Raw genomic sequence first — 26,879 nt, 5'->3', positions numbered from 1 at the left:
ATTTTACAGCAATCTCATGATAAAAAGGAGGTATTTTGAACCAGAGAATAAAGAAACTGAAACATGGAATAAAACTGGTCTCAATGGATCTAAATGGTGCAAGATTTCTGGTGTGAATTTAAAATGTCACCACTTTTGCAGACTGACGTGCTGCAACCTTTTTAATGTTTTTCCTAGAGACAAAGTCTCACTGTCAACACTGTGTCATCGTCAAAAACAGTCACAAAGTGTGGACTACTGCTCCTCGATTAGTTCTCTCTTTCATGATAGAATGCACTTACAAATTACAAATTCTGTAATAATAGTTCAAATAATTGGATCAGAGTTTACCTTACACTTTTGACAATTTGGCCGTTAATATTCCAGAATACCGGCCATATAGAACAACTATTGGACATATGACGTGAACAGCCATGTAGGCCTAATGAGCGCAGCAATAAAACACAAAAAATCCATCCAACCCATTGGGACAACTTGCAAGTCTCCTAAACCTTTACCTCAGTGAGGCGGCTTCTAAGGGTTGTTTTTCGCGTCTTTTTCAGACTAGTGAAATGTATTATATTGTAATTCATTCCCATGTATGCTGCTCAGATTAATCACAGTTTAGTTTCCTCTGCCAACAGCTCCGAGTTGCTTTCTCTCCTCTTGTCCCGTGTGCAGCAGCACTGCACAGGCAGTCGGGGCGGGCGGGGCTGGCCTGGGGCAGCGAGCGGGAAGAGGACAGCCGCCAATCGGGCAGCTCGCCTGCCATATCAGTGCTGTGACAACGGCCACACCGAACCATCCTGGCTTAGATAAGGACAATGATGGTTTTGAAATTCAACTGGCACTTATCGGCCTGGGTTTTGTTATTATTTCTTTTAGTACATAAGAAATATGCCTTTCAAGCTGACAGTTAATTTTGATGGCCGGTATTTGTTTTATTTTCCCATCGGACATTCTCACCCTGATATCTTTAACTGCTGTACAACTACATGTGATACCGGCATGTGAAAGCCGGTAGATACCGGCAAACGTAAACCCTGAATTGGATCGAGAACTTTAAAGAAAATGAGAGAAATAAAATTGGTAAGGGGACTCTTTAAAATTAAAAACTCAGTATAAATTGTATGTTGACAATTCTGAGATATTGCCAGCGCTGTTGTATACTCTGATGAACATGGGCTCAAAAACTAAAATAGTAGACAATCCTTGTTTTCAGATTCTGGATGTCTTGTTCAAGCCAAAGTGCCATCATATATTAAATCGTCATGTTTGTTGTGTTTTGCTTTCTTACCTATAGATGTATATTTGTTTGTCTAAAAACGAATTACACTGCTTCTGTATTTTCTTCAACACACCTTACCCACAAATATTAGGAATGATATGTGTGCAGAACCCCTCTTCTATCAGCCTACATCAGCCACGTTATTTCATATTCTATGATGTCAAAACATCAGGTTTCCACACAGTTGGAGACGGTCAAATTGTGTGTCATAGTTCACTTATAAAATCCTAGCACACCATGGAGCAGCTCTCCTGCTGGGCTGCTGACAGCTCTGTCAGACCAGCACTCAGTCACACTGGACGGCTGTTACAGCGTCTGGTTCAAAGGTAATTTAGCTGACTTCACTACCAGTCAGCAACCGAGCTGAGAGGTATGAGTCACGCAGCACTACTTCAAGCTACCCTCCACATCAATTACAGTTGGTTTTTGTGGTTCAGACATTTTGAGACTCCGCTCGAAAGTTAACAGCCTACCTTACTGTGGCTCTTGTGTTGCTCTGTGCACCATGACACTGCAAAATGCATCGATTCATCTGACAAAAGAGTTTCAGGGTCCTCTCTGCTCCTGACATGAGTCATCGACTTTTAATGGTGAGGCCCAAACACCCATTTATCAGTGATACACTAATACTGACTTTGACAGCCCAGCCCATTTCTTTGTCTGGCTGTAGTCGAGAGAGACGCTCAGTATATTTGCATGGAGGCATTGAGACACTCAGCTGACAGTGGTCTGACCAGAATTACTGTTTTGCTCTGAATGTTTTATGAAGTTTGTCTCGTGTAGATTTCCACAACGGTACAAATATAGCAAAAAGCAGTGCTTATACTTTGAGTCATGTAAAGCTAGTTTGATATGCAAGGATAACTTATGAGAGCATCCTGGGAAAGGAGGACAACCCAGAGCCTCTAATTATGATCTGATTTTATACCTCACACTTTAACCACAGAGAGTCAAATGAAGCTGAGTGCACAATGGCTACAGTAACTAAATGTTGCTTTTGTCCTGTGATTCACTGTCCGAGTGAGTCATAACACAAGTGTAAGCTTTGTCTGATACTACTGGCCTACTCCCTCTTTTCCTGTCGCTCTTTGTCTCTTACTCCTCCCTTTCCCTTTTCTACACTTGCCCTTTGCCTCTTTTTCAGCTGCAGCTCCCCCTCTGTCCCCGTTATCACTCTGTGCACTTGTTCCAGGCAGTGATTGCATCTGACATGACTTATATAATGGGTTTACAGCCTGCTGAGCTCTGAGGGGAATTACTGGCATTCCTGAATATTTCCCTACTAGCTTAAAAGTCAATGTTTTTTTTTCCTGTACCCTCTGTTATTGGTGTATCTATTTACCATTCCTTGGCTGTATGCCTCCCCTGGCAGTTTGAAGCACTCTGTGTAATGTCAGGAACACCTCCCCATCAGCGGCTCTACACTGCGAGCAAGTCGTTTTGATGTGCAGCACACACAGTTTCATCCTCAGTCTTTTGAAATCTAGGTCAGCTCTATTATTTATTAATTGCTGTTTCACAACTCCCTTAGTCTTCCCGCTGCTGCTCGCAGAGCTCCAGCTCCAACAAAGCAGCATCTCATTCTACGACTTCGGCTGCGCTGCGTCTAATAATATCGTGTGGGGCTCTGAAGGGGGCCGGCAAGATTAATCAGAAACAACAGATTTGCAGAACACAGTGGGAATACTTACCAAAAATTTAGTCCAGATATACACTGAGTCATTTCTCAAAGTCTTTTTTTAAGTGTGCAACTCCTGAAGGGACAAACCACTATTTCCCTAATGAATGGCACACAACTGGAACTGGTGACATGCGTCATCATCATCACAATATGTATATAATCAATTTAATTCTATTTTTATATAGCTTGTCATTTGTCTGTATTTCCCTGACTGTATTTTACAGTGACTACTAACCTTTGCCATATCCTCAGCCCCTCCCAGAGGCAATGATGGCCGGTGGGATGAAGCCCTCATCAGAGACTCTGGCCCCATGTCCAAACGGGGCCTTTTGATCTCCGCATACTCCACCTCCGATTGGCCGCTGGGCTCTGGCAGGTAGAGGTGCTCATAGCGGATATGCTGCTCCTGTCCTCTGCAACAGAAAAAAAAATACAGTGTGGATTAGAGACAAATAGAAAGGTACAGAAAATGTATACAGGATATACAGAAACTGCAAGTACTAGTTCTTGTGATAACAATCATTGTTTAGTACAAGAGTGGGGTGGTAGAGCGAGTGAGAGACAACGTAAGTGTGTGTGTTACGACCAGAGCAGCGGAAGAGCAGAGAAAAGAGTGATCGGTAGCTGTATACACAACAGATTTAATGTACAGTTTAGACTGTGTTTGTGCATCATGACTTCTCAAGACTCAAGCAGCACTTCCGTGTCTTGCTTGCTGGCGTATTAAGAGGAATCTACACAGGCAACGTATCTGAAGCGTATTTTTCTAAACACATGTGCCGGGAGAGAACCACTCCAGTGTTGTTCAATGTTCCAATCGCCAAGTATGCTGCGTGGGAGGTGGGCGTGATACGCAAGTAATTTTCAGCTTCGTTTTACGTATTAAATCTTTTCCCTGTTGCTGCTCATCAGTGAAGCGTAGAAAGCCATTTAATGTAAACACAACCAAGGAATCCATTTTAAACGTTGTGATCTCTTCATTTTAGCCGACTACCGTGTCAGTTTCCTATTCAAGTTATTGATCGGCTAGATGAGGAGGCAAGATTCATTTGAAAGAAATGAAAACAATGTATATGTACATTTCCTCAACATCTGGGTAAACCAATCCTAATAATTCATTCTCATTTGATTTCATACATAAATACAATTTATGCACAGTTAAGAAATAAGTCTACAGTATAAGTTGTCTTCTACTGTTTCTGGCAGACTGCACACATTTTGGCGTCACTGACACCCCTATTTATGGCCAGGAATCACAACTACCATTGGTCAACTTTGTGACTCATCTTTGCTGTAGCAGCAGGTGTAGATTGCAAAGTAGATGCTGCCGTGATGCTTACGTGTTGCGCACACTGTCTGACCCTACAGTGTCGGTGTAGATTCCCAGTTTAAGTGACAGGAGTTAGCCCCGAAGCTAGCTACAGCTTCGCTCTGAGGCAGAACAGGAATATGTCTCCCCTGTGCTTTCTGGCTACGGTCACAACGCTGAAGCAGCAAAACAACGGCTTGGCTCGTTAGTTTTCTCTATTGTTTTGTAGCAGGCAGCATATTATCACCATATGTTGGAATACAAGGCACACTACTTTAAATGAGATTGCATTCAGGGACTCTGGAAAGCAGATTACTAATTTGTTCGTGGACAATCATTTTCTGCCGTGCTTCAATTTTGAATTCTATCACATCATTGAAAAGTGACAGCCCTAATGTCGACGTAATCAGATCCCATCTCTGCAGGCTGCATTTAAGACAAATTAGCACAAAAGCACAAGATGACAGTAACAGCCTCAGACCAGGCTGACCTAAATCTTTACTGGTGTGTTCAAGGCGCGCACACAAACGCCAGCTGGCTTGTTTTGGTTCAAACAGAATCATCATAAAGTAATCAGTGACGACCATGTTTTCTGCTAAATGGGATCCTGCATTTGGTCACTACGTAGTGGAAAGTGGAAAGAAAGGAAAGCGAGGAAACTGGAAAGGGTGACTCACTGAAATGTTACCGTCTAAAGATTTTAAATTTAGCAGCATATGGTGGAGCGGCTCCATGGTTACATATAAGTGCTTTGTTTATATGTGCAGTAGTAGCTAAGCTGTGGCACTCCCTCCACTGTACCCCAAAACTACATGTGATCTTGAGGCCGGGAATGCTAACAATTACACTAACAGCCGCTGGAGGAGGGGGAGCAGCTCACTGTAATGTGATCTGGTCATGATCTACTGTGTGTGTGGTGCTAGTATAAACCACATTCTGCACGTGTTCATCACATTCACTAAACTCATTAGTACACTGGGGGGGGCAGGGCAGCCACGTGAAGTCAAATGACAGCTTCTGAATGTTAAAGTCGATACTATTAGCCCACTTGTACATGGCTCTCTGTTCTCTTTGAGGGAGACGTTTTTTTAAGTCAGATGCCAGGACGTCAGTGACTTTGCAGCCTGTGTTAAAATGGAAGTGGCTTCTGAAGAGAGGAGGGAAAACACAACCATAATTGCTGTACAAGGCCCACAATGGCAAAGTGTGTGGTTTCTCCGTGTGCCAGAGAGCATGGAGCCTGTGTCTGCATAGTAGGATGCTGGTGGGGTGGTGTAACAATCAAGACGTTCCCCGGACTACAACAGAGATTTATACATGGGTGATATGTCAGTTATGTAATACGAGGGGCTAAATATGCATGTTAAAAGGTGTCATGCGGTGCAGAGGAAAGAGACTGATTGTGCGTGTTTATCTGTGTGATTGCCTAAATTATACCTTGAAAAATAGGGGGACGAAATTAATACCCAGATGGTGTGCGACGACTCCCCCAGAACGCATTTTTCTCACTCATTCAGTCACACACTTCCTCATCTCCATAGAGGGCTGGCACTTACATAATCACATCATCAAGCTCTAGCCCACTCCCCCCCTCGCTCTTCTCTCCCCCTCTCTCTCTCTCCCGCTTTCTTTCTCCCTGTCCCTCTTGTGAGCGTGCAGAATAATCTGATCCCTGGGGAGGATTTGTCTGGAGGATGAGAAAAAGAGATGTGTGTGGAGGTGGTGGGAGGGAGGAGGGGGACTGGGGCAACACAACACCCACATTACTTTCTTACTGGTTTGGGCCCCATTACGACACGAACAGAGATCATGTGAACTGATAGCAGGCTGTTATTATAAAAGCGCTACAGTCGCTTGTGCTCCTGCCAATCTCCGCACTGCTCCCCAGAGGAGCAGCTCCACAGCTGTGCACGACACAGAGATGGTTAACAGGGAGAGAAGCCAGGCTAAATGCACCACAGCTGGGATGAATGAAACACGAGGAGGAGGGACGACGGGTGGAGTCCAAAGACTTTGTGCAGAATGTGCTCAACTTTTCTGTTCATACTGTTGAACAAAAACCACTTTACTCAATGGTTTAAAACAACAACTGATAAACGTTTGAAATAAAAGAAAACTATTGGAAGAGATTTGAAAGTTACACATGGGCAGGAATGGGGAAACCAATCAATTCTTGGATACATCGCAGTTCGCTGACACTCTTAAGCTCCTATCAGAAGTCAAAGGGTTTTTGTTTTGACATAACAAACAACAAAGGCTGAAATATCACAGTTTCACTTAATCCAAATCCAGCCTTGTGGCAGCGCTATCAGGCTTTAAAAACAACCTTATAGATATAGTCAATCTGGGGCTGCACAATTAATCGAATATTAATCCTGATCACGATTTTCGGATTTTCACAATAAAAATATTGACAGCTATATTGACGTTTAAAATGTGTGCTCCACCTGTAGAAAACTCTGCTGCATATCAAATCAAGCGCTCCCTTAACTAACAGCCACTCCTCCAGAGTCCATCGAGAGGTTTTAGCTTAACTTTTGGGGGAGCTGGCATGGCATGGCATGGCATGAGCGCCTACCTTGCAGTTTAGATTGGAAGGGTAAACAACAGAGGCCGGTGTTTTGGATCAATGTTAACAACCATGCTAACTGGCGACTTTCAGTCGAATGCGTCTGTGGTTGTCGTGGTTACAGCAACTGTTGAAAACGGGAAGAGGTTACGTAGCTGTCCTCGTGAATGTCTCTTTATTGTTCTTCATTGCGATTTCAAAATATACTCTGTAGGAGCCATTTTAGCATGTGTGTTATCGTTGTCTTATGTTGGAAATAGTTTGGTGTGTATATTGTTTGAATGATATACTTTGACCACTAGGGTGTGTATTTGTGTTGAGTAATAGGTCACATGATAGGTCAGGTGTTTATAGGTCACGGGAAGTAGGAAGTTAGTGAGCACAGGTGAAGGTAACAAACCGTCCACACTAGGGATGTGCATTTTAACCAGTTAACCGACCATTAAGAATTTAATTGGTTAATACTACCAGTTAAACGGTTAAATAAAATTGTGTCTTTTTTAAATATACATGTATATATTTGGGAAACACACTATTTGTTGTTGTAAGGTGAGCTGAGCCCGCGAGGAGAGCAAAACTACATACTCTGTTACAGCTTTGAAGTGTTTGTGCAAACATGTCACTATAGGCTATTAACGTGCGGTCGCGTTTTGAATGCTTGTTGTTATGCTAAAACAGGAGAGCGTCATCAGTTGGTTGGGGGTATTTCGGGTTTGTAAATTTGGTGAAAACCACCTGAAAACATCACAAGTGCAGTATAATGAGTGTATGAAGGCCAAGAGGAATAAATGTCACAAAGTCAGACATCCATAACAGTAACTCTACAGCGTGCTCCGTTTATTTTAAGTGGTAATCTCAAAGATTTCAGTTTCGTTCTCTTTGGCGGCACCTACGGCGATAAACGGTAAATACAGGAGCACACTTCCCAGATATCCAGACAGTGTTGCATGTGTGACGTCCACGGTTGATCAAAATAATCATGATTATCATTTTGGCCATAATCGTGCAACCCTAAAATAGAGGCATTATTACTAAACTAAGACTGTTTCACACCAGTTAAAGTTTAGTTGGTCGCTAAAATCCTTATACAGTATAGGACGCTCATACATGCTGTACTGCGCAAATATTTAAAAAGACAGCGATTTAACTATTAACAGAATACCACACTAATGTCTGAGCGGAGCCTCCGGATACTTTTTTAATATCCATTAAATACAAGATTCAGAGTTCACAGATAAATGACGAGAATAATCACAGCTTTTACACAAACTCATCTTCCATTACTGCTCCGGTTTGTTGGCACTTTACTGTCTGTTCTGGCCTGAAATGACACCCAGTTAAGTGCTTACTCTGTGTTGTTATGCCTGCTATAAAATGTATTCTCTCATTTTCTCGAGTAGCCTGGGTGATCTCAGACAGATGGGAAGAGGCGGAGTGACTGAGACACTGCCTGGAGTAAAGAGGAGGATGAAACAAACAACAAGCACAGTGGCTCACCAATGATTACACTGTAGTGGTTTTCTGACCTATAATTAGGGTTAATTTGGAGCATTAACTAAATAGCACATTTTCCCCTTGTCCTCAGTCCAAGACAAATGAAGAGGAGATGAAGGATACACAGATGAATCACACTGAAAAGAGATAATGGCATTTTTAAAAGGAAAGCACAGATTGTGAGGCCGTGCTCGCGCCTGTATTCTCAGAATGTGAACAACCCTGAGATCGCAACAAACGAGGACATGGTGTGCAGAATTACTGAGACTTATGAAAAGACGAGCACACATCTGAGAGGAGAATAGGTGGAAGGATTGCCAAGGCCAGAATTACACTATTCACACTCTGAATGAGAGTGAAGAATAAGGGCTTCAGACTGGATACTAAGCTCTCTAAAGGAATGCTGAAGGCCCGATAGATTTAACTGAAAGACTCCCCACCCACAGACGCCTGCCAGCAGGACCAGCGGTTTATTTCTCAGTCTGCACAAAGAAACTAACTGCTGGTCTCCCCTTTTCATATCATCACTATCTAATGTCCACTGTCGAAGTTACAAGGCATCCGTCTTGCAGAAAGAGGCATCCTGTATACAGAGAGTGACTGCCAAAGCACCAGTGATTGAATGAAGTGTGTCAGCAAATCAGGAGCTGGTGGGCAGAAGCTGAACAGTGTGGTGTTTATTTCTGCTTCAACCCGTGACCCAGTGTTCCCACTTTGTGGGCAAGGCAAAGCTAAGCGTTAAACAGGACCTAACACAGCTCTGAGCTTTACATTGAAGAGCATAATCCCATCTGATTGATACTTACAGACGCCGACACAACATGTGAAGACCACACACTGCTAAAGAGTCACTCTACCATCTGCTGTCTGCTGCTGTAAGTCCTTTGTGCTCCAGCGGCTAAAAGTGCACAAATGATCTGATATATTTTAAAGACAGGCCTCACTCTGTACACAACATATTGTACACGACTTCTAGTAAAATCTGCCTCTTGAAAGTTTAATGTTCTGCTTCTTGCATGTTTTAACATACGCCAGAAAGTCTGCCATGACAGTCAAAAAAAAGTCTTGTGACTTATCGTCTTATCCTCTGAGCATCATGTTAAATTCATGGCATTCACATTAATCATTCAGAAGATTCATCTCAAAAAAGCATGGCTATATGAATAATAAACAACCTTTGGTAGGTATAAGACCTGAGTCTCCGGAGAGAAACTACTATACACACAATGCTTTGCCTGACTAACTGTTGGTCTATTGAAGATGGCTAAACTGTGCAAGCTTCATTGCCCAGCAGAGCCGTTTAACACAACATTACAGAGGAATGACTTGCGGATGCCAATTACATAAGGATTACACTGGGGGACGGTTAACAGGCGGGGGCTTTAGAAGAATAATACTGCATAAAAATGCAGCCTGCATGACGCTTCAGCTGAGGGTGCTTTGTCCCTCATCGTCAGGACAAATACAAGGACAAATGCATTCAATAGAACCATTTTCATATTAATGTTGTAACATAACATTAACTGTCAATACGCAACAGAAAATCTGATTAAAAAAATATGAAACTAAAAATATTGTGTCGTCAGTCCCCAGCAGAAAATGATAGGGAATAAGATAGATCGCCTAGTGCTATGTTTGTATTGTAAATAACACTGCATGAATAAACCCTACATGTAAGAAGGACAGCAGGGAGCCGCATATGCACCCGAAATTTAATCTGTACGACCTCTAAATATATTTGGGAGTATTTGTGCGACTGCAAGTAATTGATGTAGTGCGACCTTGTTTTCCCATTTCGTTCACTAATTAACACACCGTGTGCCTGCCATGAGCTGATACAGTGACCATGTGTGTGACACAGTGACACTGCGTTCGCCACAGAATCCATGCATTTCAAGCGCAGGTGTCAGGGTCTGTACCAAGAGTGATAAAAGTAGGGGGGGGGGGGGGGGGGGTTGGTTTATTATAAGCAAATAGATTCAAAAGTCCCAAATAATAAAAAGTATGATCAGGGTCCAAACGTAGCACACGCCACTCGCCAAATGCGGGTACAAATCTAATTTGGCGACTAAAATAAATGAGGTCATGCGCCAGGGGCGGGCCATCACTACAAAACATACAAGCTGTTGACGAAGGTTTGTTTTGCAACGACGTCGCTGGCGTGTCCTGTAATTGCGATCTTGTAATTGTCCCTCGCTGACCACCATCGGCCCGCGCTCACGCTTCCGTTATTTAGCTCGTGCAGCGCTCTAGTGCATCAACAATCTGTTAAGTATGAGTTTAAACTTCACTGGTTGCACCAGTGCACCTGAAGGTTACGAACAGAGCAGCTCTTAACGTGAACTAGTCGTTGGTTGACAGTGGGCTTCCTCTGTTTGCTGCTATGCGTCCTTTGGACAGTCACATTGTTAGGCTTACCCACCAAAGACAGGTAGACCAAAAAGTTAATTTTGGACCCTGAGTATGATGGTTAATTGTTTACATAAACATGAAGCACACTGCATTTATCAGGTTGCCTATAATTTCCTGTATTTTTTAAAATCGAAATAAATATCGCAGAGCAAAAAGATATCGCAACATTCCCATATCGTGCAGCCCTATATATATTGTAGTTGTGGTGCTCTATAAATATCAGTGGGAGCTCCTGAATTTTTGCTGGTGCAACTTTTTGAAGTTGGGATCATCAGTGCTGCCAAGTAAATATGTTAATTTCGAGCCTAAATCTACACACACTGCCATCTTAAACAAAGCAATATGCAGCACATGAAGAGAAGAGAGAAGAGACTTCGTGCAAACAGAGCACCTACCTTTCATTCCCAGGCTGAAACTCTGAAAGCAAAGAAGGCCGACGGCGATGGGGCTGGGACAGGTGAGGGCTGTAGTCCCTGGCATGATGAGAGTGGTAGTCAACCAATCCCACTTCCTGGAAAACAAATCACAACACGTTGTCAGTGAGGAATAATATGCATGCTTTTATGCAAAGTCTCAATTAGTTAGAATAAAACCATCCTCATTCCCTGCCTTTTTCCCTCTGTAATACCCTGTCCTTTTCTCTCCAGCTCTCATTTCTTACTCTTGTTTCTTTTGTCTCCCATACTAGTGGAGTAACCCATGCAGCTACTGTAAACTGGCGCGCCTGCCAATCAGTGACTGTGGGACACAGCCTGTCAACCCTCATCTCATCCTGAATGTGATGATAAATGGGAGGGGAACGATTAACCACAGGTGCAGCTGTGGGAACCTGGGGGGTAAGCCTGTGATTCTCCTGCCAAACAAGAACAAAAAAAGCGACCTGTGAAAACCTGGAGGTCACTGAATGAACTTGTACAACTTGTACATCAGCTAGAGGCCTCTTCTTTGATGGCTTTGTCCCTGATACGTAGAAGAACATAATCTTGATAATTAGGAGATGTGGGACGGCGATGAAAACATGAACTTTCAACTCAAACGTCTAATGAGGGAACAGTTCTGTGTGCACAACACTGGAACCTGGGAATGTTTCTGTTGTAGAAACACCAATAGAGGGCCCCCAGGGTCACGCTCTCTGCAGTGGTTCACAGTAATGCCATGTTTACTAAATATCCTCCGAGCAGCCAGAGTTACTCCAGTAAAATGTCTCAAAATCTGAGGCACCACAGGCGGTGCTGTTCATCGCCTTGCGTGCCAGGTCCCTTACCGTGTGCGCCCGTTGCAGCTGCAGTGGTAGAGTGGCGGGGTTTGGCAGGTGCCGTGTGTCCACAGTCCTCCGGCCCGGCGGCACGGACTGGGGATGAGAGGACATGCTGGCACAGCCGCTTCCTCTACAAGCAGGAAGTGGGTGTGGCTCCGGAGCAGATGCCGGGCATTATCGGCTGTTTTTACTGGCCAGCAACCTGTGGAGAACAAAATGCATTGTTTTAGTTGTGCAACATCATCGGAATAGCTCCAGACACATTCGTACCTGCAAAGAGCAATTCATAAAACATTATGCAATATGCAGAACCATTGCCCAGAAACAATTTGATGTGTCTGGCCGGCACTTTCAAAGTGGCTACAGATGAAAGTGCGTGTGTCTGTCTGCTCCGGATATCAGAATGTGATCACCTCCCTACCACAGCTGCCCCCCCTTCATCACTCAGAGTAAAGGAGCGCGATTCCTGCACCTGCTAGGCTGCACCCCTCCTTCTCTGCTTACTGAATGGCCCACTGTCCTCACACTGAGGACTCACAGACAAACAGCAGCCAAGTCAAGCCGCTAGCCTGCAAACCAAAAATACTCCACGTCTAATTGGGCTTTAGAGGAAACACAAATAACTCAATGACAGATCGAGATGTAGGTCTTGAGAGTCCGGCTCTAGATTTCAGCTCCACATGACGTTATGCAAACCACAGTGGTCTCACCTTCAAAGAATGTCTCGTCTATTATTTTTATACAACTTTCATATTCAGGTACTGGCATTAAATTATTATTGTACTGAAAAAAATAGTGAGTGACATATGACTCCATAGGTGTAAACTTTAAATATATAGAACAGCTTCAGTCTAAAATTTGCAATTACCGTATAAACTGAATGGATACTGAGGTGCAAAACAAGTACATGAGTACGTGCCTGCCCCTACCACACAGGCTACCCCTCTGTACGTCAAAAGATTGTTATTTTGCACACAGGTAGAGTGAAAATAAATAACACTGTAAAGGAAAAATGTAGAACGATGAAAATAGCTTAAACCCTCAACAAAAATGCATTAGGAGTAATTCAACGTTCAGACAATGTTCAGCCGTGGTCAGGCTGTAACTGCAGCCAGTCTCACTTGGACACTTAAAAAAGCCTGTAGTAGTAGTAAGTAGTACTCTTGACGTCACGTGCCTCCTGCTAAAAAAGAAATTAGGACTCCTGCCATTCTCTTCTGACAAAAGATTTGTCCCTCTCATGGCTAACGTTTCAGCGCTGTGCGAGGCATGGGGGCAGAAATACAGGCTCTCAACAAGGCACTGATCTAAACCTTGACAAGATAGCAGAGTGTGTTAGATGCACAGCAATTTGTAAACAGAATGGAAAAGAAACCACCACACAGATAAAGTCCCAAAACAAGTCCCAGTGCATTTATTTTCTAGATGGCAAAGAATAAGATTTAACACTGTGTACATGTCCACTTATTTAGATAATAGTTGAAAATGGAAGAACTATTCAATCTAAATATTAACGATGTTTACTAGTTTAAATAATTATAGTGTCATAGGGATGCAGCGATTAACTGGTTTCAATATTAACTGCACTTTAAATTATCTGTAGGCTTTGCTACACCGGGTGTTACAGTTCCCACTTTAAAAAAGGCCGGTACATTACTATTGGTGCAACCTGCATGGGACGAAAACAAAGTGACACCTGTGGTGCACAAGCTTGATGTGACATGCTTATCAAGAGACATGGAGGCTACGCTACATTAGCATTTACTATGGCAAAGAGATCACGCAGCGAAGCTTTGCATCCACCAAAGTAACGAGTGAAGTCGGCAGTGTGGGCATGTCGGCATTTCGGGTACACCAAGAAGGACCTGAGACTTACGCAAGACGACAGATCCCCCGTCTGCAAAACCTGCAGGAAAAAAGCTGCGGCTAAAGTGTCAAATACATCAAACTTGATGCAGCTCTGCGTCTGCATCTGGATCTCCACCAAGCACTACATTAACGATATAGTATTACAATGAAACGTTGAGCTGGTAGGGAATCCCCCTGGGGGATCAATAAAGTTAATCTTAGTCTTATATTATTAACACCTTAAAAATTCTAAAGAATATTCATGTGATTAGTAATGTTGCGAGTAATTAATGCATAATAATCGTGATCGGTCACGTGATCCGGTCATTTCAAAATAAAACACCATGTACAGGTACAGACTCCTGTTTTTATAACAACACATCTTGAAAAAAGAACACTATTAATTGAGTAGTGTATTCATCCATGGTAGAAGCATAAAAATCACAGAATAATATCCAAATGAGCAGGTTATCAACCTCAGAGGTGCAAACTGAACTGTTGTTTGTGTTTCTCTGTTTAACGTTGATTAAGATCGCACAAAACTAGCAGCTTGGGCCAGCGCTCCGCTCCACTGCGCTGTGAAACAGACATGCTTCCTGTGGCTGAGGGCTTGCACCGCCTGACGGACCTAAACCGCGGCACACACAGAACATGCCGGACACGGAGCCTGTGGGATCCAGGCGTTAGGGGTATTCCAGTTACAGTATTAATGCACCTCTAACCTGGTGCATTATCACAATTTTTAATGTTTACATCAAGAAATGACCCCAGAAGTTACATCATGTACTTTTTATTTAACATGACAAACACACAGTGGTCAATAAAATATTAACAATTTCATAGTTAGACAGCTTATGAACTTTTTTTTCAGTTTCAGATTGTTAGTCTGTCCGTCTGGCTCATGGTTTTGCTTCAACGAATTGGGCTTCAACTTGTACGAGATTTGGCTACGAGATCGCATAGCGTTAAGAACAAAGCCACATGAGAGTTATGGGGAAAGGCATATTGTATAACAACGTGCTGAAAGTACACGCGCGACCAAAACCGACGCTAACAGAGAGCAACAGAAACATCAGTGCAAAACTAACTTCATGGACGCACACGCGATAACAAGAGTCCATCTGCGATCACTGATGTCTGAGTAGTAGGTGCAACTTAGTTACATCCTTATTTTGACAACAACACACAGTCCAAATAAAAGAGCCGTCCTTGCAGCAGATCGTGTTTATCAGCCATGCATTACTGATAGCATCTCTCAGTCCAGATTAGTAAGAAAAACAAACAGTTTGGGCCTGATGAACGTGCAGATGTCAGTGGAGTTCAGTGACATTAGGTAGTACTTTTATCTCTACAAACAGCGGTAGTGTAAACACGAGTCACTGCTGTCACTGTTGCATGTAATAAACTAAACTTAACAAAAATAAAACTGGGTTTTACTCACATTAAAAGGGGGTCTATAAACTGTGACATATTAGCTTAGTAGCAGGCCAGGGCAGCTACATTCACAACCCATAGTAAGATTTCCAACACGGACAGGGTTTTAGTAACCGGTAGTCAACAAGCACATTTAAAAGCGCTATGAAACTCGGACCAGCCAAAATCACAGAGTGCCCTGAATCTTTGGCAGGGTCTAACAGGGAGTAGAGTGCCAGTGTGCCAGTCTCCATTGTCTGAGTCTGGTTTTGGCTCTTTTTTTGGAGTACAAAGAGAGGCACTATCTGCCCTTCCTTCCTGCTCGACTGTCACAAACACAAAGTGTCACTTGATTTCAGTTACGCAAAGGGCTCTATTACCAACAGCTGAACATTGCTCTGGCTTTAAGGAACAGAGGAGCTCTGTAAACACTAGCTCGGAGAGGCCATGAGATAGGGAAACGCTGCTGAAATTCTCACACTGACGAGAGACTTTGCTTTTGAGTCAAGTGGTCAAATATTGTGGCTTCAGATATTTCCAAGAAACAGTCAGACTGAGCTGGATAAACAGACCACACAAAGGGAAGTGCTAAAGTCCCTGACTTGACTTCACTGATGGGGAAATACAAGATGAGGAAAACTCATAACATTGCCACAGCATGAGAAAAATGTGCAGCAACGAGGCCTGCGAGACAAAGAAACGGTGAGATAAGCCATCCTCCTGGGAAGCCTCTCTTTGATGAGCGTCCAGTCCAGAGAGATTCCCCTGAGAGGGACGAAAACAAATCTGAAGGCAGTCACAAGATCTGCTCAGGACAAAAAAAAACCTGAATCAAGATGAGAGGGGCCAACACAATGAGAGAGCTTTGACATAAACTCTGAGGGGAGGGGGCCTTTCCAGACGGGAGGCTAAACACATGCACTGGCACTGCTACAGACACCCACAGGCAAGTCGTTGGCTCGCAGCCAGCACTGCGAATGAACTCACTCACCTCACTCCTCTCACTCTAGCGTGCTCTCCTTCTCCCCCTCTCTTTTTTTTTTTGCTTTCGTCTTCGGCACAGAGTAGAGTGGGCCCCAGCCTTCAGCGGTGCAAGCCAATATTTCATCCTCTTACACCCCCACCCACCCACCCTCCCCTCTCCATTTTAGGAATAGCTGTGGAAATACTAGCACAGAGCACACAGACGGCTTCCCGCCTGCCAAGGGGAGCAGGAGGCTGACTTCAAACAACAGTTTAATTCTACTGACATAAACAGTTCATCAAATCTCTGTCTGGTCCGACTTGGTAGCTTGACATTGAAGCTCCAAAAGAGAGAACAAGGCCTGCAACAGCTTGTAACATATTTTTCTTAAGAGCCTTGAAAGCATGCCTTGGACAATGACAGAGAAGAAGCTGCAGTGAAGCAATAACGCACTGTTAATTATAAAGTATTTTTACACATAAAACAACCACATGAGAGTATTGAGCTGTCAGCAAGGACTTCTGCAATCATTATGACAGCCAAGAGAGATGTTGGCTCCCTTCAAATGCGTGCAGCTGGTATGAAAAGGCAGATGAGTGAGCGTAATGGGCATAAAGCTCGGTCTGGGAACAACATCAGAAGTCTATAAAGCAGAGCCCTAGAGAGCCGAGCTCAGGGGAGGGGGGCTGCTAGGACTCTCAGCCCAGGAATGTGGCACCCTGTCAGGTCTCATAAGGATTTATCTCCCTGGAGCCTCATTACCGAAGGGCCCAGGACAAGGAGGCTCTCGCTCGCTTACCCTTTTGCTCACTCACCCTCAACATCAATATTGAACCGCTCACAAACACTATATGTACATGCAAACCACTGCTCTCTGAATGATTAACAAATGACCCCTGTCTTTACTTGCAGCATGGGTGGTCCAGCTCATGTCAAGTGACGCCATGTAAAAGACCCCTAACATCTCCTGGAAATAATATATTGTCTGTATTTCTGGAGAGAAACTGGAGGTCTTTTCCAGCAACATGAGAACAGACAGGAAGCCCAGAGCAGCCATTAAAATATACATCTAAAGAAACGCCCTCTTGGAGGTGTTGGTTTCTGCACACCCAGCCTTCGCCTTTCCCCAATCGTCCATCCAAATTAAACATGAAAACAAAGCTCTTACAATTAATCCACTAAAGCTTCAGTAGAGAACCAAGAGGTTTATTCAGGTCAGGGATCAGAGACAAGGTTAATCTGGGTGGTAAACAAGGCGTTTGGTAATCACAGATCATCAAGATAGACACAGTTGAAAACACTTTCCCTTTTCCATGTGACCTCACTCGTTTTAATCAAAACTATAGAGGGTGCTCTTCATAACACTGCAAAGACCTAAGGTACCATGCAAAGCCTGTTACTAATTTAGATTTTTATGGGGACTAAAAAATATTTTCTTTTATTTCTGTGCAATACAGCCTCATTCTTTAAACCCTGTTAGCTTATATGTACTACCGCACAGTATATCATTTTAGCTCACATGCCACATTGTATTTAAGTGTGATGTAAGGTGAGGAAAATTATCTCAAACACGTCATGCTTCATACTTTCTTGATGCAAAACTAAAACATGCACTGCTTTCAATTTCTATGACTAATCTACAAAAATATGTTTTTGACCATTTACCAGAGCACACAACGAAATGGCCGCTGCGCATGCAGAGTCTGTGTGTCACCTGCCTCTAAACCTGCACACAGTGGGGTTTAATTTACGAGATAATGTCACCTGAATGCTAAAGACAGAAGTTCAGGTCGAGAGGCGGCATTTGAGTGTCTTTGTTCCCATTCTCAGTAAAGCCTTGTGATGGCGTTGGTTGAGCCGGAGTACAAGCCACCACCACGCCGAACAACAGCTACGAGAGTGGGAAACGTGAGTTATGTGTTAAGTAACACAGAACAGCAGTCCATACAGTCTGCTACCGCTGTGACGTTAAAAACGGAATGTTACAACAACGTTAATTGAAGGGCCTGTTAAGGTTCTTCAATAAATGCTTGGCTTTCCATTTTAGGCTATTTATTTACATGAATGTTAAATTGTCAGATAGTAATGTTCCATCCATATTATGAAACAGACTAGAAACAGATTAATTCTGATGTCTTTGTATGACCTACAGAAGCAAATCAGACCATCAGGGATAGGACTGATGCCTGAAACCGCTGGCTGGAGGTAGGTGTCAGACGAAGCGATGAACTGCACGCTGCCTTTGTTTACATTTTACAGGGCAAAGATTTAAAGTGAGTGATACATATGGGTCAGCAGGGTCAGATTTAAAATCCACCACTTACGCCTGGATCCCACAGGATCCTTGTCCGGCGCGTCCCGTCTGCGCTGCAGTTCTGGTCCATCAGACAGCGCGAGCCCTCGCCTACAGGAGGCGTGTCTGATCCGCAGCGCAGGGGAAGCAGCTCACCCAAGCAGCTGCATTCGCGAGATCACAAGATCGCCAAAGAATTGCGAAATCACGCGATAACATCAATGTTAAATAGAGCAACACACAGACAACAGTTCAGTTTGCACCTCCAAGGTTTATTATCTGCTCATTTGGATATCATTCCGTGATTTTTGTGCTTCTACCATGGATGAATGCACTACACTACTAAAAGTGTTCCTTTTTTCAAGATTTCAGTGTGTTTTTGTCTGTGCTGGTCTGTACAGATCGTGTTTTATTTTGAAATGACCTTATGCTGTATGCCGTTTTCGTGTGTGACTTCCTGTTTGGAACGCTCTGCTCTGTTCAGCTTGTAGCGTGCTTGAAGCGGCCTCCGTCAAAAATAGACCTGCCGCGTATCTTTAGCGGAGCGGAGTGGAGAGACGCTTCTGGAACGCGCCGGAGACGGACCACGGCGTGTGCTGTGGAATCACGGGCAAGAGATAAAGGGGACAGCTTTGTCCACAAGGGGCGTCAAAATCAACACCAATCAAAAGTTCCTCACAGGAGCGTTAAATGATTAACAGTATGATTAGTAACTATAACTGTGCACTGCATGTATCTGGTGACATTTCATGTATTTAAAAAATAAATTACAATCACAATGCCTCTCTCTCCCCATTCTATTCATTTTGTCGTATATGTCAACAACAGCCCTGCAAGAGTACTGATATGCGATTACATTGTTCCTTTATGTTATAATAATATGCAGTGTGATAAAAAAAGATATATTAAAAAGAGTGCATATTAGCTATTAGTTGACTTCTGCAGACGTCAGTTCTGTGTAAAACTCAAAAATGAGGTCAAGTGTAAACTTTGCCTGGTTAAACCAGCATAATCCTACATCCAAAAAGCAGTTTTCTTACACCACTTAATAGACACCGCTTAATCTGAGGTGCTGATAGCTAGCTTGTTCTTCATATGATCAAAACAAAATGGTGTGAAAGGCATGGTCATTGTACCCAGGGCTACACCCAATACATAACATTTTACTCGTGCCAATTGAGAAAGCCTGGCTTGTTTACATAACACCATTTTTCATAATCATTGCGATGAAGTCAGACTTTTGCAATGCGTTTCTTGCGAATTCTTATTTTGCAATTACAATGAAATCGCAATCTATTGCACAGCCCTAATCACAACACAAAGTAAAGAAGGAAGTCGCGGCACAACAGCCATCGAAAAGGTGACTGTAAACATGTTTGAAGAAATGGTTGCACAACAGCAGGAAAACCCATATCTGCTCAACCACATGCCCTTTACACTGCAGAGCAGTAACATCAGAGAGAGTGCTGACAAGGCAGAATGTTGCTTTCCTGGTAGACGTTGCCACACTGACATTAAGATAGAAGAAGACAACACATGATCAATGTAGTGCACGGGTGGTAATGTAAGATACTTTACTGTGAATAAACATTAAAACATCAACATGAACAGACCAGGGGTTATCTTAAACATCTAAATCAAAGCATATGATGTCTTACATCCATTAAAGGCAAACAGGCAGCAAGAGAATGAGTTACTAAGAGGATTTAAATATAAGGTGACAGAGGGGCTATAAAAGGCAGCAGGTGATATAATTATTACCTGTGTGCAGGCTTGATATATAGTGCAGCTCCTGGCAGGCAGGTGGCTACCGCATTGCTCTTAGTACTAAACAGTAAATTTAAAATCCCGACACCTCAAACTGATTTTGCTTTACATATGCTAAACGTTCAGACAGGAAGTCGGCAGTCACAACACGCAGTCAGCAACTGAAGACGCTGTGAGAAAAGGGTGAACACCCAGTCAACTTTGGCACAGCTGTAATTTGTCTGACAGAAAGAGGTACAATCATCTCTGGAAACCACAGCCTGTCACACCTTTCATTTTGAATCTGACAGAGCGGCACACTTCCCAAGTTAACAACACAGTTGTTAGCTACAGGGAAACACCTGCAGCGACGAGCGACGAGTAAAAAACTAATACAAGTGATTGTGAAACTGAAAATGGAAGTAGTTTGGATGTAAACAATGTAAAAATGCAGTACCTTGATATAGACCATCTTTAGCTGTAATGTTTTCAGACAATACATTGTTAAGATGTAAATGTACCACACAACTAATGTAATCAAACGAGCAGTCACTTAATATAGACTAAATGGAGCTCATAATAAATTAAACTAAAGAGATGTGGTATCAGAAAATTCTAGAAAGCAAGGTGTCAAAAGTAGGTCATCCACTTAGTTTCAAATGTGACAGAAATACAGAGCATTAGTCAACAGTTTATGCCTCTCACATTTTATTTTTAGCTTTAAAATATGTGAGCATCCATTAGGCTCCCACTCAAAGCGGTAGTGCTTCCTCCTCCTCAGCCAAGAAAAGGAAGAGAAACTCAGGAGAACCTCAGACTTTTGATCTCAGTGTTTATTTATCACTGCTTTAGTACCTTGAAAATGTTGAAAACGGGGAATTAAAATGGATTTATCCTTCAAAAACGGATCAGGCACTCAAGGTTTACAGTTTCACAACAGTAAGCCAGACAACAACAATTGTCCTTTAGCCTGGATTGGAGCATTAGCTGCAGGCCCTTTGCTAGTGCAACACATTGGTGAGCGCAGGGCTGCCCCAGAGGTCGGATGATTCAAATCCCACACTGAGCTGCAGCAATTTTGTCAGTGGTATGACAGTATTTTTTCACTGCTTCATTTTACAAAGAGCAACGCAGGACAACAGCAGAATTACCAGATTTAAAACATAACTGATTGAAATAGAGTTTGGGGATTAGGGATGCATGATATTGGATTTTTCTGCCGATATTTTCCAACCCTTTTTGACGATTGCGATACCGATATATTGGGCACATGTTTTTTTCCACCTCATTGCAGAGAACATCAAGTCTCCCCTGTAGTTGAATTGACATCATGCCTACTCATATTGTAGTGGCCAGCTGGCAGATGCCGAAATAACATAATACAGTGCCTTTTAAAATGTACTCATTCACTGGGCAAGATAAGAAAACTACTTAAATTTAGGTTATGTACAAAATGCCATATTTATTTGTTTGTAACATTTTCCTTTTTTGGGGGGGAATCATCGAGGTTTTAGACAGAATTAAAATGCTATTTTATGGGCAGAAACATCTGCAGATAAATGCAGATTTTGCAGATGCTGATATGTCATTTTCAAGCCATAATCTGCAGATACCGATAACCTGCCAATAATATCATGCATCCCTACTGGGTATTAAAACAAGTAGCACGTAAACACAGACTATGTAAGACAGTTTTCTGTTCACTGCTCTGACACTTTCAGCTCTGCAGCTGAATGCAGGTGATATTATAACTTGGATTTAATGACTGACCGATGACATGGTTGCAGACTTTAAAGTGATAATCTCGAAGATAATAATAATAATAATAATAATAATACATTTTATTTGAAGGTGCCTTTCTCATCACTCAAGACACCGTACATAGATATATATAGATTTAAATTTAGTTCTCTTTGGTGGCACCTAGAGCGATAAACGGTAATTGAGGGAGCACCCTTCCCAGATTTTCAGACAGTGTTGCATGTGTGATGTCCACGGTTGGCTCCGGCCGTAACTCTTGATTTTCCTGGCTGATGGTTTCTTTCCTTCATAGACTGTTTGCCTTCATCTGAGCGTCGAGTTTGTTTCTTTTTCTTTGGATTTTCACTTGTTTTTGAAGGTGTATCTGTAGTCATCCATCTTTTCTTTGTTTGTTCAGCCATAGTAGATTACCGTTTACTCGCAACACTTGCAGAAAGCAACTGCTTAGCTCCGCCTACCCTCTCTGGCAGACCAACCACTGCTGGGTGATGGAAAACGCGTCACTAACTGGGCGCCGCTAGTGATTTTTTTTCTGTCATAATACTATAAACTGTAAATGCAAAGGCTTTCATCAGTGGGCCATAGGCTTAATCACCATTGTGTTACCTCATTTGGCGATAGATAGTGACTTAACAGACATTTATCTAACATTTCATTTAAATGAAAATCTTTGAGATTATTACTTTCATCTCTTTGTGTTGCTTGTGATATTTCCATAAATGATGGATATAAACACCAGAGATGCACTTCAGAGTGGACATTTGGTCAGTTGTATTGAGCTGGTAATAACATGAAAAATGTTCTTTTAACTTGCTCGAAATGATCAACTGACTCATACTCGTGTCCAATAAAAAAGCTGGGCAGGCAAACTCCTTCTGGCATCCTTCTATCTTCCAACAGATGATATTGTATCACTCGCAGCGTCTCAAGACAGACTGTAAAAGTGTGTCTGACAGGATAGACAGAAGAGTGTAACAGGCCAGTGATTGGCTGGTCTGTCCCTCCAGATGTGATCATCCAGCTGTATCCAGGCTGGACAGCAGAGCAGCTATTGGATTTCCTGCCTGTTCCCCTGCCGCCGGCTGCCACAGCCACACTGTGTGAAATTACATAAGGCTCCCCTCCCCCTCCCTGCTGGCAGGCACAGAACTCAGGCCTTGACACACTGCACTTCACACAGTGATTGTTCCTGACGACTGACTTTTGTGTATATGTCTGCGTTAATATTTGATGAAAAGTTGTAACAAACATTACCTAAAGAATGAATCATTATAATTATGTTTTATTGCTGATTTAACTGGTCATTATACCAGTCACAGTCCTTCTGTGTGTCTGCGAGAGTCTGTTTGTCTGTTGTAGTTTGTTATTATTAATACAGACATGATTGACTCTCCAATATCAACTGTTATACCTTCATGGACCTGTCCTTGAGCCAAGTAACACTAGAGCTACAAAAGCCAACTTACACCTCACATCTTCTGTTATAAATATGCACCCTGACTGCAACACAAACATTATAGCCATCCAGGTGAAGGCCGTAAGTATTTACAACCCAAAATAAGAACACCTGAAAAAGACTTGACAACCAAGAAAGTCAAACAGAACAGGCTGGTCGACTCGCCTACGTAACAACCGACATTTAAAAGTTGTGCTTTGCTCTGATTTGTTGTCCAAGTGCATTGTTGTTCAAAGATTCAAGGAAAATCATTTATTCATAGAGCTGAAAGGTGAGTCAGCGCTCTCCATCACCAAAAGTCTCCACCACTGACTCAGTGAGCTCTTTTAAACATATACCAAAGTTTGCCAAACATGGATCATGTCACAATAATTAGTGTGGGGGATTGATCCTGAATATGCAAAGATAACTTGTTAGTCTGAGCCAAGAACTTGTGAAGAATACAGCAAAATTTAAATCTGTGATTCTGTTCTTCAGTGTATCAAGTCCTTGAGACCTGTTGGATTTTGTTTCATTTACTTTTTGTATTATTCTTAGGGGTTGAAATCGCAGGGTAACTCATGATACGATACGCTTCATCGATTCTGCGATAATTGATCTATTGAAAGACAATCATATAATGATACATGATCATGAGATAGACAATGATGCGGTCAAATTGGTAGAGAGATCTGTTCAGAGCGCTGAATTTGGCACCAGCGATATGATAATTGTATCACACCAGTCGGGACGAAGGTATATTGCAATATCTATATTTTGTCCCACTCCAAATTATTATAGTTAAATCATGTGATTTATGTGAAAATTAACATTTAAAAATGGATAGAGATTTGTTTTAAAAATATAAAAAGAAATATTAAAAGCGTGATTAAATCCATAAATATTTAATGTAATAGTTCAACATATTGAGAATTTTGCTTATTCTGTTTCTTTCTGAGAAGCGTCCTTTTCTTTTCCACTAATTAAGACGATTGAAAAATCAGTATCCCATCTTGTGAAAGACGATAAAGTGTTGGCCTCTGCTGAAAATATGGAGCACTGCTGATGTCTGGGACAACAAAGTATTATTGGGTCATCAAAGATGTGAATACAGCAACGACCAAAGCCCATGTGATTATTTACTGATACCAAGTTTGTTGCCAACAGTGTTTGGGATTAATGCAGCATCTCATCTGAGAGATATAGATGCACAGGCTGTAAGAAAAAAGGGGAACGCTTGTTTGTTTCCATCATATCAAAATAGTCATGGAATTAACATGAGAAAAATAGCTATGCCTATGATTTCCGCGATGTTGAAAACATGGACGAAATAGCAGATTATGATTATAAACGACTGTGAAACGTTGATTATCAGGAAATTTGCCAAATGTGTCAGTTTAAATAAATCATGGTTTCCCTTAATGCCTAAAACAAACACAGAGGACATTATACTGCTATTTTTTGGTATCAATTACAGGCACGCCGTTTGCGTTCTTTACAGAAAGTGTCAAAAGCATCACATTGGTTCTGTACCAAATTTCATGAATTATACAAGCACTAAAACAAAACATAAACAGGCTAAGAACAGAAGTTTAATAGCCCCACCTGACTGACAACGTGAATCAAACTATGTCTTGCACCAATGCCCAGGAAAACTCTGCATATCCTGTTGCATGGCACTACACCAAACAGGCCTCAGCTCAACAGGACACAAAGTGACAGCATCACTCTGATGTGTAAAAGTCTCACTTTACAAATCCCTCTTTATTCTCTGCTCTTAAAGCCCACCTGACATTCAGCTCTCCATGCTGAGGAGCAGCAAATAAAACTGAGTAGTGCACTCGTCTGCTGGGCTGACCTACTTCCTTACTGCTACTTAATTATTCACGAGCTTTGAAATGTTCTTCTGTATGGCAGCATGCAACCCGAGTGTCTCTGTTTGCCCCTCATGACAGCAGCAGTACAGAGCTTCCATTTATGCATGAGAGGGCTCAAGGGTGTGCATACAGTGCGAGAGCGCGCGTGTGTAATGCCAAACACTAATGCCTACACATGCTAGTTATATTTATAGACAACACATTCAATCAAAATTTGACACACAAAGTTTTGAATTGTACGTAGACAAAAATTGAGTGTTGAAATTACCTAATGATTCACAATGACATCTAAATGTCACATCAGCAGCCGCTCGATGTTTTGATGCATCAAAGGGCTAATTTGTTCCAAACTGCACTGTCATGGATGCCGCACACATGTCAAGACAGGAGTCTATCCTCCCACATGAGCACACCATAACCTGTAATTACACTCCACTTTGGCCGTCATACCTTTCACTGTTAGATGTTACTCATATTTCCACTGAAAGATCATCAACCCTGAGGTGTGTGCCCTCGGCTGCACTCACAAGCACGCTCTCCACAACGTGAAAAACAAACTATGCTGTAACACACATTCCTAGTAGAAAAACTAAAGCTAATCAGAGAGATAAATCTAACGCTACACACAGCTGAAACACACACACACACACACGAGTAATGTCCTGTCATCTGTGTTGCGTAACAGAGTCAAGTGAATAACTTACCACAGAGCCATTTCTAATCTCTGCTAATCCACTGTCTGCCTCTCTTTCAGTGTGTTTAAATATGGCTGACTGGTTTTAATAGCAACTCCATTTCCTAGCTGGAGAATTTAAAATGGAAAGCCTCATGAATAATAAATATATTTTAATTAATTTCTAATTAACACAAAACAAAAACATGCAATCAAAGGGAATTTAAATTAGGCTTTTAAATTATGGTGTTTTGGATATTCAAGTCACACAACATGCACAGCAAGTTACTATTCGAAGGTCCATTTGTCAGGTAAAGCCTTCTTATATGAATTAATTTATTGCTTCTATCATGAAAAACAAAGAAAAGTCATTAAAGCAGCTTAAACCTAGCATGATAGTGTTGTCATATTTAAAAGATGTTAGAGATGGTCTCAGGAGGAAAGAATGTGTGAAGTATTTGGACAAGTTATTCGATACATTTAATTAACTACACTACAATTGTTTGGTCACAATAATCAAATCTGAATTATTAAAAGAGGCTCTTTTTGTCCTCACATACACATATTCATACTGGAACCTTCAGACATCATCACAAACTGAAAGCACAGAACAGTTTTTGTCTATATCACTGTTTAGACAGAGAGGCAACATAAACAGCTTAAACTAGCAGTGGCAGAAACCTATTATATGGCAGGATCCTGTATCATCAATATGAACATTTCTACCTGCAATCTGCGCCCAATCTCAGAACCCATCGGCTATTGGTTGATGACAATATATGCCTCTGTTGATGATGATCAATTTCTCTGTATATCCACTGTAGCCAGCGGTTAGCAATAAACAACTTCCTTTGCGTCGTGCTGCATTTTTTACAGTCC

The 26,879-nt window shown here is 42.2% G+C and overlaps 1 protein-coding gene across 4 annotated transcripts in view; it reads right to left on the bottom strand.

The window, feature by feature from the left end:
- The window catches only part of ncor2 (nuclear receptor corepressor 2), a 103,770-nt gene that overhangs the window by 69,128 nt on the left and 7,763 nt on the right, over positions 1-26,879 (bottom strand). For all 4 annotated transcript variants that reach the window (XM_069683856.1, XM_069683859.1, XM_069683858.1 and 1 more), the window contains exons 2-4: positions 11,997-12,192; positions 11,128-11,243; positions 3,184-3,361 (exon numbers count right to left, since the gene is read on the bottom strand). In XM_069683856.1, the coding sequence (XP_069539957.1) occupies positions 3,184-3,361; positions 11,128-11,243; positions 11,997-12,101 (399 nt within the window). In that variant the 5' untranslated portion in view covers positions 12,102-12,192. The remainder of the gene's footprint in view (positions 1-3,183; positions 3,362-11,127; positions 11,244-11,996; positions 12,193-26,879) is intronic.

The sequence above is a fragment of the Semicossyphus pulcher genome, unplaced genomic scaffold (assembly GCF_022749685.1).
Source record: "Semicossyphus pulcher isolate SPU_LCO1_2020_fin unplaced genomic scaffold, fSemPul1.0.p SCAF_6, whole genome shotgun sequence".
In the NCBI taxonomy this organism is placed as follows: Eukaryota; Metazoa; Chordata; class Actinopteri; order Labriformes; family Labridae; genus Semicossyphus; species Semicossyphus pulcher.
This window is presented reverse-complemented; position numbering and strand designations above follow the sequence as displayed.